This window comes from Tachysurus fulvidraco, chromosome 20 (assembly GCF_022655615.1).
Source record: "Tachysurus fulvidraco isolate hzauxx_2018 chromosome 20, HZAU_PFXX_2.0, whole genome shotgun sequence".
NCBI classification, from domain to species: domain Eukaryota; kingdom Metazoa; phylum Chordata; class Actinopteri; order Siluriformes; family Bagridae; genus Tachysurus; species Tachysurus fulvidraco.
Genome location: NC_062537.1, coordinates 16,811,401 through 16,827,533, shown reverse-complemented (window position 1 = coordinate 16,827,533; position 16,133 = coordinate 16,811,401). Strand labels below are relative to the sequence as shown.

Here is a 16,133-nt window from a genome sequence, read left to right as displayed (position 1 = left end):
TTCTGCTCAGACAATATGGCGCACCCTGCGTAATGAAGGCCTCCATGCCAGAACTCCCAGGCGCACCCCCTTGCTGTCTCCAAAGAATAAGAAGAGTCGACTGCAGTATGCCAAAAGTCATGTAGACAAACCACAGAAGTTTTGGGATAGTGTTCTGTGGACTGATGAAACAAAATTAGAACTGTTTGGGCCCATGGATCAATGCCATGTTTGGAGGAGGAAGAACAAGGCCTATGAAGAAAAGAACACCTTGCCTACTGTGAAGCATGGCGGGGGGTCAATCATGCTTTGGGGCTGTTTTGCTTCTGCAGGTACTGGGAAGCTTCAGCGTGTGCAAGGTACCATGAATTCTCTTCAGTACCAGGAGATATTGGATGTGATGCAGTCCGTCACAAACCTGAGGCTTGGGAGACGTTGGACCTTTCAACAGGACAATGATCCCAAGCATACCTCCAAGTCTACTAGAGCATGTAGAGCATGGTTGCAGATTAAAGGCTGGAACATTTTGAAGTGGCCATCGCAGTCACCAGACTTAAATCCGATTGAGAACCTCTGGTGGGACTTAAAGAAAGCAGTTGCAGTGCGCAAGCCTAAGAATGTGACTGAACTGGAGGCTTTTGCCCATGATGAATGGGCGAAGATACCCGTAGATCGCTGCAAGACACTTGTGTCAAGCTATGCTTCACGTATAAAAGCTGTTATAACTGTAAAAGGATGTTGTACTAAGTACTAAGATTGAATGTCACTTGGGGGTTGAATAAAACTGATAATGATGTGAGCTCAGAAAAGACATTTGTGGTTATTTCATTCTAAATGTTATGTTATATTTGTCAGACCTACACATGCCTCTTTGATTTAATTGTAAGCAGGATGACTGAATGATCAAAATCAATGTCAAACCGACCAAAACAATCAATTTCAGTTGGGGTTGAATAATTTTGAACACAACTGTATATAGTTTCTACATGTTTAATTCTAAAACAGGATTTCATTCATAAATATTGTAGAAGTCATCATATACAGTGTTTGATGTCATTCGCTGGAATTTCATTAGTGTCTGATGTCATAATTTTTGAGGAAATTAATCTGTTTTATTTTTACTTACTTTGACAATTTTCAATGTTTTTTCCGATATTGTATAAATACAGTCTGATTCTAGTGCAACAGAAAACACCCCTGTTGAACTCTTATAGCTGATTGGTCAGAAGATTAATAGAGCTTGTTTCTGTAACAGAAACCCTGACTTTAGTTCTGGCTGTTATTCAAGCAAAGATTTATATTAGTGCACTTGTAATAATCTTTAATATAATAACCGCTAAGCCATCAGAGCATGGACGATTTATACAAACTGAGGACTTATACAAACTTTTTTTATTTAAAAAAAAAAGAAAATAGAAAAAAGTGCAGTTATAGTTATTTAGTTAAGAAAAATATTTAGCATAATAATAATAATAATAATTATTATTATTATTATTCTTATTATTCTTATTATTATTATTATCATTGTTTTCTTCTTCTTCTTCTTCTTATTATTATTATTATTCTTATTATTATTATAAAATATTAATTATAGCAATAATACAAATAATACTACTACTACTCCTAATAATAATATAATTATTAATAGCAACATCAATAACAATAATAATAATATTTTATATATTATTATTATTACTATTATTATTATTATTATTACTACGTGGTTAAGGTTTCTGTAGCCATTTATTTGGCATTTATGGGAGGAGTCTTCAGTGTCAGGTCTTTGTAACAGACTGTAAACTTTCAACTATGGGAAAGCTTTCAGGACAGTTTCCTAATTTTAAAATTTTAAATCTTTGTGTGTTGTTCATTGTTGTTCATTAATGAATTAATAATGACATTTACATTTCAGGCTGCATCACATAAGCTTGTGATGAATTATGTCCCATCATGTTTAATTCCTGACATATTGCTTATTGTTAAAGTAAATCTTTTTAGACACAGCATGTCCTGAAAGTCTAAATAAATACAGATTTAAATATGTAGTTTCTGTATTAATTGTTGCTATATAAGCTAACACCTGATACTGATACAGCTGCTCAGATGGGAGGCTGTGTTCAGGACATGTACAAGCAGAATATTGCAGCTACAGCAGTCTCTGACCTTGAGACATGGCCTAAAGTGCAGCTGAGACACAAAAGATTCTAACGTCTGGGTGATGTGCTGAATAATAATGTGTTTTCGTCAGTTTAAGTGTGAACTTGGTGATAAAGGCACTGGTGGGAGCTTTGTGTCAGAATTATTAAACAAAATTTTAACATCCTCAAGCTAAATACTATCGAAAAATACATTTCTAAATATTAGGTGAGTAAATTTAACCATCTAAAAATAAAAATCTGAATATTTAAGGTTTTTAGAAGCAGATGAAAAATTGCGTGAAAAGTCGTAAACAAATTATGATTTTTTTAAAATTATAATATAAATATAATAGGTTTCATTACTACTACTTTTAAATATGAAAACAATGAGCAGATAGAAAATATCTTCTAAAATTGTGTTAAAAAGAGATGTTTAAAAATTGCATTTGTGGCAGCATTTTATTCATATTTTGTTTTCTATTTTGTGTTGAAATTGTATTATTTAATATATTAATATTTTATTATCTACAAACAGCAGGACTCACTCATTTTTATGTTTTATGGCAGATCTGACAGGCCCAGAGGATCAAGAGAAAGTTTTTAGTGTTCACCCATCATGCAAAAGGTAGAAGGACTGTTTTTTCGTCTTTATATTGGCTGTAATTTGTTCCTGATGTCACATTTTTTTCTCTTGACTGGTCAGAACTGAAACTTCAGATAGATGTTACTCTCAGCACTGACCCTGTATAATGGTTCCTATATAATATCAGCAGGGGGATATTCTAGATGAACATTCGGTTTTTAATTAAATAAACGCAGCGCTTGGATGGCATCTGTTTTGTATATTGTGCCTGGCGATTTAATGATGCACTCTAGCATCCTGACTCTGAGTAGCATTTCAGCTTGGCTGATCAAGCTTGTGATAGAGTTTGGTTCTCATCCAACTGCTGTCTTTTAGTGATTGCTAAACTGGCCTGGATTATTAAGCATGATCTTTGACTTATTGTACTGGCATTTGACCCAGCAGGCAGGGACGGCCCCCTCATCTCGGGGTCCTAGTGCCCCTGGATCTCCAGCCACTTCCATTGTGGTAGGTCTCTCTCCCAAACACACACACATGCACACCCACCCAGTTTGTCCAACTTGTATCAGGATTGTTTACATCATTTTTGTTTTGTTCACAAAAATAATCAATTTTGAGTGTGAAACAGTTTTTAAGTTTCATTTGCATTTTTAGTTGAAAAAGGCTACCTGACCTGGGAAATTAAGACATTATCTTGAGGAAAGAGCTTCTTGTTCCCTCTATTCAGGCCAGAATGGATAATCAGGTGATCGGATATAAGGACTTAGCAGCAATTCCTAAAGACAAAGCCATCCTGGAGGTGGAGAGGCCCGACTTGATGGTGTATGAACCTCATTTCAACATGTCAGCTTTGGATCGTATCAGTCTGTCCAGGAGCAGAGAGGTCAGTAACACTCTGAGAGCTTTCCATCAGAATCAACTGTGAATAATGATGCTGGTGTGTGTCGTTTTGTCACAACCGGAAACGGGATGCAGGATAGCTTCAAAGGAAAGGGGTTTAATAAATGACAAAGACATAAGACGATAACAAAAGCAATACAAATGAAGACACTTAACAAAGACTAGACATGACGAGGGGTAAACGTAACTAATGATTCCGCGCTGCACTCGGCAACGCGGCCCACTTAAATATAAAAAGACACGATGACACAATAAGGATCAGGTGTGAAGACAGGGAGGGGCAGACGAAGGCGGGACAGACACGTGATGAGAAAGATAAACAAAAAGGCACGTGGCCAAAAGTCCGGGTTGAGTCCTGACAGTACCCCTCCCGAAGCGCCAAACCCCGACAAGGTCCGGGAAGGGGGGGGGGGGAGAGGCACACGGCGAAGGCAGATGGGGAAGCAAGGAACACAGCGAAGGCAGATGGGGGAAGCGAGGAACACGGCGAAGGCAGATGGGGGAAGCGAGGAACACGGCGAAGGCAGATGGGGGGAGCAAGGCACACGGCGAGGCCAGTGGGGGGAGCAAGGCACACGGCGAGGCTGGTGGGGGAGCAAGGCACACGGCGAGGCTGGTGGGGGGAGCAAGGCACACGGCGGGCATAGCCAGCGAGGGCCGAGCGACATCCACAGCCGAGCAGAGGGGCCGAACGATGTCCACAGCCGAGCAGAAGGGCCGAGCGACGTCCACAGCCGAGCAGAAGGGCCACGCAACTTCCATAGCCGAGCTGAAGGGCCGAGCGACATCCACAGCCGAGCTGGAGGGCCGAGTGACGTCTACAGCCGAGCTGGAGGGCTGAGCGACGTCCACAGCCGAGCTGGAGAGCCGCACATAACCCCCGACGCACCGCTGCCAGATCGACGTCCCGATGACCAGAATGTGAAGGGTGGGAGGGTGGGAAAAGTCCTTCGCCCTGGGCCTGCAGCACCCCCCGTGGAAGAAGTGAAGCGACGCCCTCCTCGGAACGGAACCGAAAGTGGAGCGACGTCCTTCACCGAAAAAATGCGGGGCGATGCCACAGGGCACCAAAAAATAAAAAAGGGACAAAAACGGTATGGTGACATCCTCCGCGAAGGAAGTGAGGCGACGACCGCTTCGGACGGAACCGAAAGTGTAGCGGCGTCCCTCACCGGAAAAAGTGCGGAGCGATGCCACCAAAAAAAGAAAAAAGGGTCAGAAGGACTGCCGGAACAGTCCAGGGGGAGAAGAAAAAAAACGGTCCGAGCTGGAAGCTATCCTGCTGGGTCTCAGTTCGTAGGCGGAATCATTCTGTCACAGCCGGAAGAGGAAGGAGACAGACCCATGTGCAGGATAGCTTCAAAGGAAAGGGGTTTAATAAATAATAAAGACAAAGACATAAGACGATAACAAAAGCAATACAATTGAAGACACTTTACAAAGACTAGACATGACGAGGGGTAAACGTAACTAATGATTCCGCGCTGCACTCGGCAACGCGGCCCACTTAAATATAAAAAGACACGATGACACAATAAGGATCAGGTGTGAAGACAGGGAGGGGCAGACGAAGGCGGGGCAGACACGTGATGAGAAAGATAAACAAAAAGGCACGTGGCCAAAAGTCCGGGTTGAGTCCTGACACGTTTATTCCGACTTATAGCACAGCACTCTTAAATTCTCATATATGATTGGTCAGTAGGTGGTGATTATTTTTCTGTAACAGCAGCACTGACTGTAGTGCTTCAAGGCAAAACACAGGTTTAGGTAATGAACTCAGAATAAAGCATAAAGAATAAATGGATGTGCACTGTGTATAATGGATAAAAGTACACATTGTTTTTCATTCTCAAAATTGTAATTGTAATTGTTGGTAAAATCAGCTTCAAGGAGATAACTGTGGTTTACTTTACATCGTTATATGAATATGACGTGTATGAATTGTTTGATTTCTTTGTTTATGTGCACAACACTTTTATTGAAACATGCAGTTTTTATTAAAAGGTTTGTTTATTTCTTTTTATTTGTTACATCTATTTAGTTTGTGTTTATTCTCTGTATTGCAGTTAGTTGATGAAAAATGATGCTATAATAAATGAAGGTTGATGGATTCTCCATAATTATATGATTTCACAATTAAAATTAATTATATTATATTATTATATTAATTTTTCATGACTGATAACTTGAATTTTCATGTGGACATAATGGAGCTTTTTACCTGAATGTGTGTCTCTCTCTCTCTCTCTCTGTGTGTGTGTGTGTGTGTGTGTGTGTGTGTGTGTGTTCTCTCTCTTATTCTCCTCTAGAGATCGATGTCACCTCATTCCATCTCTCCTCCGCCTTCCCCAGAGGTGAGTGAGTCATCTGCTTACTGTTATATAGAGCGTTATTTTCCAGCTATTTTGTTTATATATATTCAGTGGTGTGAAAAAGTGTTTGCCCCCTTCCTGATTTTTTATTTTTTTGCACGTTTGTTACACTTTAATGTTTCAGATCATCAAACAAATGAAAATATTAGTCAAAGATAATGCAAGTAAACACAACATGCAGTTTTTAAATTAAGGATTTTATTATTAAGGGAAAACAAAATCCAAACCTACATGGCCCTGTGTGGAAAAAGTGCTTCCTCTCGTGTTAAAACGTAACTTATCTGTGGTTTTATGTTTATAGATAAATAAAACTCATAAATCATATTTACACTATAGATTAGTGGCACAGTGATGTATGTGTTCTGATGTGCTGAGATAATGAAATCACTGTCTGTGTTATATTTTACTATACAAGATGAACACAATCATATACATTATCGTGCAGACATTATTTTTCCAATTCTTTATATTGCACATAAACAAATGGTTGTGGAAAGGAATCGGTGCCTTCCAGCAAAACAAACATTGCATGGAAAGTCTCCGAAAGGAAAAGCATCATCAAACAAAAGAGTTTTAATCTGGCCAGCGTGAGTAATTGCTTTTGATGGCTTGAATGTAGTAAGCTTGCGCTCCAATAATGTTCAAAACAGTGTTTCTGCCAGTGTTCAGAAATGATCAGGCTGACAAAACACATATCCACAGTCTATTGCATGTGGTTTAAAACACCCGGACATACAGGTACAGTATATATTAAATTATTTCAGTCAAATCTCTTGTATTGTATTTATAAATAATAATAAAGTAAATAAAATAAATAAATAAAGCACACCTCTGCAGGTGCTTATAGACTTGTGTAAACAAACAATAATAAAATAATAATATAATTGAATAATTTCTAAAAATCTGATTTATTATTCAGCAATTAATAATATTCCAAAATAAGTCACCAAAAAACTCCTTACAAACTTCCATGAGAGTTCAATTTTCATTTACAGTAGTCTGGCACCTATTACGCTTAAACACCAGCCAAAAGTGCTGATGTAGGGTCACAACGGCATAGTCATGTCGCTCACTCTGGATAAGAAGTCTTTAACAGTCGTCTGGCCATTAGAGTAAATCACAGCAACACATAAATCTAAACTGTGAGGCTGAAAGATCTATAGTCTGGACTGTTGAAATACAGCTTTGGGTCGTTACGGTCTTGCTGACTCAGTGTTAGTGTGAAGTAAAAAAAAAAAAGAGTCATATTTAGGCTACGCTTCAGAGGTGCACTTATGATGTGTGATAACAGGAAATATTTAGGACTTTATTCAAGCATCTCCATTTTAAAACAGTGCACTCGCTAGGCGATTGTAAGACTTCAGAAGTAGCATAACATAAAAAAATATAGGTTAAAAAAAAAAAAAGATCTGTAGATCCTCAGTGGTTAGTGAGGCTAGTTCAGAAGGCATCACTATACAGTACTATGGGGATTAATGCATCTCTGTTCAGTTGTTGTGGGTTCTAAACAGCCAAAGATATCCTGAGAAATTTGTTATTGGTAAAAATGCAAACAAATTACCTACCAATTCATCGTAGGATCTACATTTGTGCAGTATTTATTTATTTTTTATCCTGGTTATTCTTTTACTCTTAATTAGCTGGGAGCCCATTCAGGCTGAAGTAATATGCCACTGATTGAAGTGATTGATTTATGAAATGTACTTATTCTTTTTTCTGTTCTTTGGCCCAGATATTTAACTCTAAAGAAAAGGAGTGGGTGGAACATGACTCGCCTGGCGCATCCACCGTGGGCTCGACCGTGCAGCTCCGCAAAATAAGCACCTCATCCAGAGGCCCCTTACAGCACTTCCACAGACCAGGTGAGTCAGTTCACCTGTACTCTTGTATAACACTCTTGTACTGAACAGGTATGATGACACATCTGTATTGAACAGAACTATTTACATTTCCATTCATCTTATTTACAGCAGTTAAGGGTTAAGGGCTTTGCTCAAGGGCCCAGCTGTGGCAGCTTTGGGGTCCTGGAACTCAAATTCACAACCTTAATAACTCACCTGTACTGAATAAGTCTGATATGTCACCTGTTTTGAACAGGTCACCACTGCTGAACAAATGTGAAGATTAACCTTTAAATCCCATCCCATGAGTCTGATAACTCAAATGTACTGAGCAGGTATAACAACTCAGTTATGTTATGATATGCAGCTCAGTTACAATAAGTCACCTTAATGCACAAGTCCAATAATTCACCTGTACTGAATACATATTATAACTAACCTCCACTGAGCAGGCAACGCTCTAATGACACAATCTTTTTAATGGGTTTCTTTATTTTTCAGATAACGGAACCAACATCTACAGCAAGCCTCCCATTTACAAGCATGGTATTTTCCTCTAATCTTCTCATAACCATGTTATTTAAATCACTGTAGTAACATTACAAGGCTCAAAGAAGCAAACACTGATATTTCACTGATCCTTTATTCTTCACCCTGTTCTCCCTTCCAGAAGCATCAGCAGCATCTCAAAATAAGCATAAAGATGACGTCATCATCTTGTCCTCTAAGTTCCCAGCAGCCCAGCCTCCTGATCCCAGCCAGCCGTCCAAAATAGAGACAGAGTACTGGCCCTGTCCTCCATCACTGGCTAGCATGGGTAAACTAGCAGAAAAATATTACATAAAATCATCTATTATACCAATATTTTGTATTATTAAAAGATGAAACCTAACAATTAAATACATCTTTTTTACCTTTCTAAATGATATTTATTTTATTAAAAATTATTTATTATTTTATTTATTTCCTTATCTTCCAATCATACTTGAAAAATATGTCATAGTTCATAGTTTATTCTGTAGTCAGGCCTTAGTCATGTTATAATATTTTAAAATACATTTTAAATGAATATATCATATAATATGTATATGTGCAGGCCTGCACATGCCGCATGACTCTGTGTCTCTCCCTGTAGAGATTGAGTGGAAGAGAAAGGCAGCAGAACAGGGCAAAGTTGTAGAGGACGACGAATTTGAGGACCTGACTGAGGACGCAAAAAAGGTGCAGGAGCAGGAAATGAACAAAGTAAGAGCACAGACACACCCACACACCATCCAGACATTCGATACCACAGCCAATGCTGCCCGAGAGGCTTTTATCTGAAATAAACAAGGCTGTTGTAGGATCTAGAGGAGTGTGTGCTCGTCCTACACCTTCACATAGCTATCATTTGTGAAAGTGCAAAAGTACTGACAATTAAAAAAGGTCTTTCATGAAATATTTCATAATTAATTAAATGGCTCCTTGCATAAAGCTTATATTAACTAGTATATAAAATTTAGTGTAACGGAACCCTTACTTCTGGGTTGTATGAAAAATGTATAAAAATGAGAAGCTTTTACTGAAAATGATCACATGGGGCAGACCGTCACACAGTAAATGTATCATTCCACTACAACATATTATAGGCTTTGTGCACTTCCATGATCTTAATTTACTTTCAGATTCAGTCCAACCTGGGTAAGCTGATCTTGAAGGAGGAAATAGAGAAATCAGTGCACATCCGGAGGAAAACACGCTCGCTGCCTGACAGGACACACATGCACTTGGGTGAGTGATGGACTGATGGTGTATTGTGTGGTGTTTTTTTCCAGAGTGTTGTACTGATAATGAGCACATTAATCTCTACCAAAACACTGGTTCAAAATAGCTCAGTAAAAAGCCTAATAAACTCATTCTGCATAACTGAAGAGCTACTTATTCAGGCCAAGAGCAAGGACAAGTGTCACTCATTATAGACAGCAATGGAACATTATTAGTTATTACATATTTTCTGGACAGAAAAGGTTACAGCTGTATAGATTTTTGTTCCTGATTGAGATTTTAGTGAAGCCATGATATGAACCGGATATGAATCCTGGCTGGTGCAGTCCACAGGAAAGATTTGTCCTGTTACATATAGTGTGCCTAAAATATGCATTAAAAATAAACCTGATTAGTTTTGAATGAATATTGGAAAAATAGTGTTTTGTGAACAGGTTGATAAGTAATGAAGGTTTTTTCTGTTTTTCTGTCTGCAGTTGCATCCAGTGGTGCATCGAAATCTGCCACTTTACCCTCCTGCAATCGCTCTGGCCTTTCTCGGGTACCCACAATGCTCTTCCCTTCCTGACTCATCCTTTTATTATCATAGACACTTATTAGAGCTGTATCACAAAACTTGGTGGTTGATAAAAAATATACCTATACTTCCTGTGTCACAAACGACTAATTACTAGTGAGTAGTGTTGTAAACTTTTTCCAGAGAAGACCAGAAGACTTGGATATCCTTGTGCAGTAGTCTTTATTGTAGATACACGATGGATCGAGTCTGCAAATCAGAGCGTACGGCACGGGCGCTGCAGTCATCAAGTCTGAATTAAAGTTGTATTACATTGTAAATATACACATTTTAGGGGGCAGTAACATCAGATAGAGACAAAACACTCAGGTGACAATCAAAGCATGAAAGGATGTAACAGCCCCACACCCTATCCTGGATCCAGACCCCTTCATTATCATTGAAACGAGTTCACCTCTAATGTTTGCCATTCCTTCTTGACTCAGACCTTGAACCCCATTGCCAAATTAAACAATGGGACAGATTTCACAAAGGGACAGATGATATCCTGAGTTACCTTTGCCCTTTCCTTTCATATTAATAAGATACAGGAACCACAAGACTAATGTAAAGTTTGAATTGAACTAGCCTTGTAACTTGATTGGGCTTCTACAGTATATGATCCACAGAAATATGCTAGAACTAAAAGGAAATAAAACAATGACTTAAAATTATTTCCCACAGTAGTATAATTATTAGGTAAATATAACCAAAAGTATGTAGAAACCTGACAATCAAACACAAATGTGGTTCTTCCCCAAACTGTTGCAACATTGTTTGAAACACACAATTGTATAGAATGTTTTTGTATGTTGTGGCATTAAGATTTCCTTTCACTGAAAGAACTGTGTCCTAAACTCCAGTGTCCTTTGGAATGAACTGGCACACTGGACTGGACCCCAGACCTCCTCTCCATCATCAGTGTCTGATCTCACTAATGCTCTTAGAGCTAAATGAACACAAATCCCTGCAGCTCCCTGCTCCAACATCTAGTGGAAAACCTTCCAGAAGGGTAGGGCCTTTTTTAAAATAAAATGAGGATGGGAAAAACATCCGGCCACATAATGTAGAAGTTTATCTGACATTGTAAAAGAGGACACAGGAATGCTAACTATGTGACAATAAATCTGATGTTTACTTGCAGTGTTACATGGGTAGGTCTTAGTCCAAGTTAGAGAATAATCAGACTGATTTTGAGGCTGATATGGCCCTCGTTCTTCCCAGATTGTAAAAACCTGAATCTATACCTATTAACCTCTGTATATATTCACAGTCCAATCTAATGCAGTCTGGTGTAGAACGTGTTTAAAACAAATTACAGTTCTGCAACCTGTGGTGTAGAAGGTACACCAACAAACTTGTGTGAAAAAAAAACACAGTTTAGATGCCAAACTGAGCTATTGTTTATTTGTTCTATTGTGATGGTCAGAGAATTACACCATCCATTTGGACCTCTGTAGCAACGCCGATCGCCCTCAGAACGATTTCTCATGAGTCTTCACTGTTTTCTGTTTCCCATCTATAGCTGCAGTCTGCTGAATTTGCCTCCATAGACAGTGAAAAAGCCAGAACAGGTAAGTTTGAAAAAAAGAAAGAAAGAAATAAAAAAAAACAGCCAACACATAGCATGCAGATGTAATCTGATCACTCGTGACTGTAAATCATAGTCTGGATGATATAAGATGGAACTACATGCAGCCAGGCATCCAAATATCAGAATAGAGGGATATGATGTATTTGTTAAGATCTCTTAAACCACTTGTCTTTTAGATCACCATAGGAAACTATGAATACACTAATGTCCATGGTAAATCATGCTACAGTATATTCTAAGCCAATATATAATATAATTATAATTCAGACACTGCAGATAATCCTCCCTCTACACTGCATTCAGATCGAGGGTTCCATAACTCCCTATGCAGTGTTTGTCTGTGACTTTTGTGCTCTAAAGATAAAGTCTATCACATGACGAACATGCATGACTGAGGAACAGTGTGCAGTTTTCTAGACATGTACTTTTTAAAAACATAAGTCCGGAGTAGTGTTTATGTATCGTTCATTTTTGTTAGTTTTGAAAAAGTGTCTGCTATATATGTATATGTATACAGTATATGTTGTCTATAGTCATACAAATAGTGTAATATTTTATCACTGACTTTCTGTCTTTCTGTTTACACTGTTGCTGTGTTCCACAGGACTTCAGGTGAAGCTCGTTGTTTGTATTATCACACGCTTGTTGCTGCTGGTAGAAATAGTAGGAAAATCATATCTCCTTTTTTTTGCATGCTTTTCCCCTTTCTTTAATCACTCCTTTCCTTGCAGCTAATGTACATTTGATCTGCCCTTTATTCATTCTGCATAACTCATTTAATCTGGACTCCATGCAATTAGAGGGTGACATTTAATAAATGTAATAAATAATACAGAATCTGGGTAGAAAGGATGAAGGAAATGACTTGAGCATATAGTTTGCCATTCTAGTGGTTTACTGCATTCGTATTTAAATATGTCTCAATTTAAAAAAAATGTCTTATTAAATAATAATAATAATAATAATAATAATAATAATAATAATAATAATAATAATAATAATAATAATAATAACTTATTTAAAATAATAATAATATTAATATTAGTAGTATTGTTTTGGTTAACAGTCCAAATACAGTCTATCCAACACTTGATTACCAGGAAAGGAGTGGTACTTGTATAGCTGACTGTATTTGCATATTCATAGAATCTAGAGTTTAGCCATTTCTCTCCCCTTTTCTGTCTAAAGCCTATTCTGTGAAACTTCAAGTCTTTTTTTTTTTGGTAAAGTTTTGGAAGGCTGTAGATATTCCTGCCATTGTCAGTAGTATTGTTGTAAAGAGAGTCTTCACATAAAGGTTAAACATAGATGCCAAAAGAACCTCTTTTGCTAGTATCAACAGTGAGGAAGTCAACAAAAGAAAATGTTAAATTTTGCATTTGACACTAGGAAAGCTGAATAAACCACACCCTTGTCACGCTCTAATTGCAACGGCTTTGGCTTGATAAAGACACTGAGAGCTTTCATTACTGTGAGGTCCTCTTGATGAAGGGCTTTCACACTATGACAATCTGTAGTGACTCATGATGACTGTGTGCGTTCTGTGTGTGTGGCGCTCCACTCTCGAATCCGTTGTGTGTAGAACGGAGACACTCAGAGAGGGAGAATGGATCGAGGAAACTCGCTGCCTAGCATGCTGGAGCAGAAGGTGAGGCCGAGATCAGAGAATGAAGAGCTCCTCCAAAGTTTGCCTTATTTCCTTGTGAATCTCATGCTTCATTTTCACATCTCATAGTGCTGCATTCATCAAATGGTATCTGCAATAAGACATCACCACGTTTAAAATAAACTTTGGAGGTTGCATATGCATGTGCTTTTTAGTTATTTTTTATTTATTTTTTTTTTAGCTATGCAAAATGTATATTGGGGCTAGATATTTAATTTGTTGTGTAACTGTCAGCTGTCTCTGTCAGGGACATAAGAGGTGTGTATTTTTTCTTTCAATACAATCAATTAATGTACTGTATGAAAGAAATATAGAAGCCAGAGACTCAATATGATATTATTTAGACTTGCTTTATGTAATTGTGATTCAATATTTATGGCTTACAGAGATGTCATCTTTAGGCTTAGTCATCTTAATGACTGACATACAGAAAGGCCACCTGTCCTTCACTGGTGGTGACATACAGAGTGGCGACATGTGCTTCACTGGTGGTGACATACAGAGTGGAAACATGTCCTTCACTGGTGGTGACATACAGAGTGGCGACATGTGCTTCACTGGTGGTGACATACAGAGTGGAAACATGTCCTTCACTGGGGGTGACATACAGAGTGGCAACATGTCATTCACTGGGGGTGACATACAGAGTGGCCACATGTCATTCACTGGGGGTGAGATACAGAGTGGCCACATGTCATTCACTGGGGTGACATACAGAGTGGCAACATGTCATTCACTGGGGGTGAGATACAGAGTGGCAACATGTCATTCACTGGGGTGACATACAGAGTGGCAACATGTCATTCACTGGGGGTGAGATAAAGAGTGGCAACATGTCATTCACTGGGTGGTGACAAGCACACGGACTGACTGAAACACAGGCTGTGCCTTTATCACTGTGGCTGACAGGCATAGAGGGCACAACTCCATCACTAAAGAGACACTCCTCAATCACTGTGACTAATAGACACAGAGGCCACACCTCTATCACCAAATCTGATCAGTATTAAGGCAAAAATCTAATCTGAAATATATAGTGGACAGTTTTAATTTCAGATTTTTCATTAACCTTGAATCTGAGCATGTACAAACTCCATGTGTTATGTTTCCAGGTTTATCCATATGAAATGCTCATTGTAACCCACAGAGGGCGCTGTAAGCTTCCACCTGGAGTTGACAGAACCAGACTAGAGGTACAAATTCCCTAGAATTCAATGTTCAGTCTTATTTGCGTACACCTGATTGTTGTGTCTTGTATTGGGATTGTATTTTAATTCCATTTTAATGAAAAACATTAACATTTGCTATAATATACCATGGTGTGAAAAAGTGTTTGCCCCCTTCTTTTATATATATATATATATATATATATATATATATATATATATATATATATATATATATATATATATATAATTTTTTTTGCACGTTTGTCACACTTTAATGTTTCAGATCATCCAGGGATTATTAATGGAAAACAAAATCCACATGGCCCTGTGTGTAAAAGTGTTTGCTATGTCGGTTTGGATTTTGTTTTCCCTTAATAATAAAAACCTTGTGTGACAAACATGCGAAAAAAATAAAAAAAATCAGGAAGGGGCAAACACACCACTGTACATCTTTATTTAGCTCTTTTGCTGACTCTTATAACATGCAAATCACGCAAAACTTGCAAATAAAATTTGTGCTGTTCTGGCTGTGTGTGTGTGTGTTTGTGTGTGTGTGTGTGTGTGTGTGTGTGTGTGTGTGTGTGTGTGTGTGTGTGTGTGTGTGTGTGTGTGTGTGTGACATCCTTGTATGAGAAATATGCCAGAAGCTTTTCCTCATATGATATTTGTTTTTATCTTGTGACATTGCATTTTATTAAAGCCCTTAATTTTAAAGACACACCTTTTAATTTTTTAGACTCCTATTACGTTGTTACTATAGAAACAATAATGCAGCAGAACTAGAGCTGCTGTTATCTTACAATAATCAACACCATCTTACCAATCAGCTGTTAATTACAAGTGGAATAAAAACTTTGATAGTTGATAGTGGATCAGACCCTTGGAAATTATGTTTGAGTCATATACTGTAGTAGCTCACGTCATCCGTTTCTTATATCTCTCCAACAGAGGCATCTCTCTCCTGAAGAGTTCCAGAGTTTATTCGGGATGCCGATCGCAGAATTCGATCGTCTGTCTCTGTGGAAAAGAAATGATCTGAAGAAAAAGGTTTCTCTTTTCTAACACAAAGGATCTGACTATGGACAAAAGCATTCTCTGATACTAACACAACTCAGACGTTTCAGGATAAATAAACCACACATAATCCACCGTTAACTCTGACACGTATCATACGGCTTGTGTATATCTATTATAGATCCGTGCTCTCTGTGTGCAGTAAGTCAAAAATACAAAATAACATATCTGTATGTTATAAAACAGAGGTCAAAAATCACAACCCCCTCCTCCTGAAGATTTGCCTTCCTGTAAAGCTCCATATTTCCCAGATTTTCTGTTTAGATTGGATGTAGGACTTTGTATCTGGGTTTGTCCAGGAAATCGATTATATGCTATAAATTGGCCCCAGATCTTCAAAATTGGCCCCAAAGTTCAGGGATTGGCACTGACATGGACAGAGCGTGTATTTAGGATGAATGAATGAGAAAAGCAAGATTGAGTTGGAGGAATACAATACGATTTGAACATAGACAATGAGATCAACAGTTTAGACCAGACAGTTTTTATCACAGAAT

At 38.2% G+C, this 16,133-nt stretch overlaps 1 protein-coding gene across 8 annotated transcripts in view; it reads left to right on the top strand.

The window, feature by feature from the left end:
- The window catches only part of dmtn (dematin actin binding protein), a 28,816-nt gene that overhangs the window by 10,386 nt on the left and 2,297 nt on the right, over positions 1 to 16,133 (top strand). For 3 of the 8 annotated variants that reach the window (XM_047804812.1, XM_047804811.1, XM_047804810.1), the window contains 15 exons: positions 2,685 to 2,742; positions 3,145 to 3,207; positions 3,428 to 3,583; positions 5,910 to 5,954; positions 7,705 to 7,834; positions 8,315 to 8,359; positions 8,484 to 8,630; positions 8,910 to 9,058; positions 9,478 to 9,583; positions 10,054 to 10,118; positions 11,659 to 11,707; positions 12,332 to 12,339; positions 13,310 to 13,375; positions 14,506 to 14,586; positions 15,511 to 16,133. The exon at positions 15,511 to 16,133 is cut by the window's right edge and continues 2,297 nt beyond it. In XM_047804812.1, coding sequence (XP_047660768.1) covers positions 2,734 to 2,742; positions 3,145 to 3,207; positions 3,428 to 3,583; positions 5,910 to 5,954; positions 7,705 to 7,834; positions 8,315 to 8,359; positions 8,484 to 8,630; positions 8,910 to 9,058; positions 9,478 to 9,583; positions 10,054 to 10,118; positions 11,659 to 11,707; positions 12,332 to 12,339; positions 13,310 to 13,375; positions 14,506 to 14,586; positions 15,511 to 15,624 — 1,233 coding nt within the window. In that variant the 5' untranslated portion in view covers positions 2,685 to 2,733 and the 3' untranslated portion in view covers positions 15,625 to 16,133. Of the gene's footprint in view, positions 1 to 2,684; positions 2,743 to 3,141; positions 3,208 to 3,427; positions 3,584 to 5,909; positions 5,955 to 7,704; positions 7,835 to 8,314; positions 8,360 to 8,483; positions 8,631 to 8,909; positions 9,059 to 9,477; positions 9,584 to 10,053; positions 10,119 to 11,658; positions 11,708 to 12,331; positions 12,340 to 13,309; positions 13,376 to 14,505; positions 14,587 to 15,510 lie in introns of all 8 variants that reach the window. The other 5 variants (XM_047804809.1, XM_047804808.1, XM_027174756.2 and 2 more) reach the window with 3 other exon arrangements.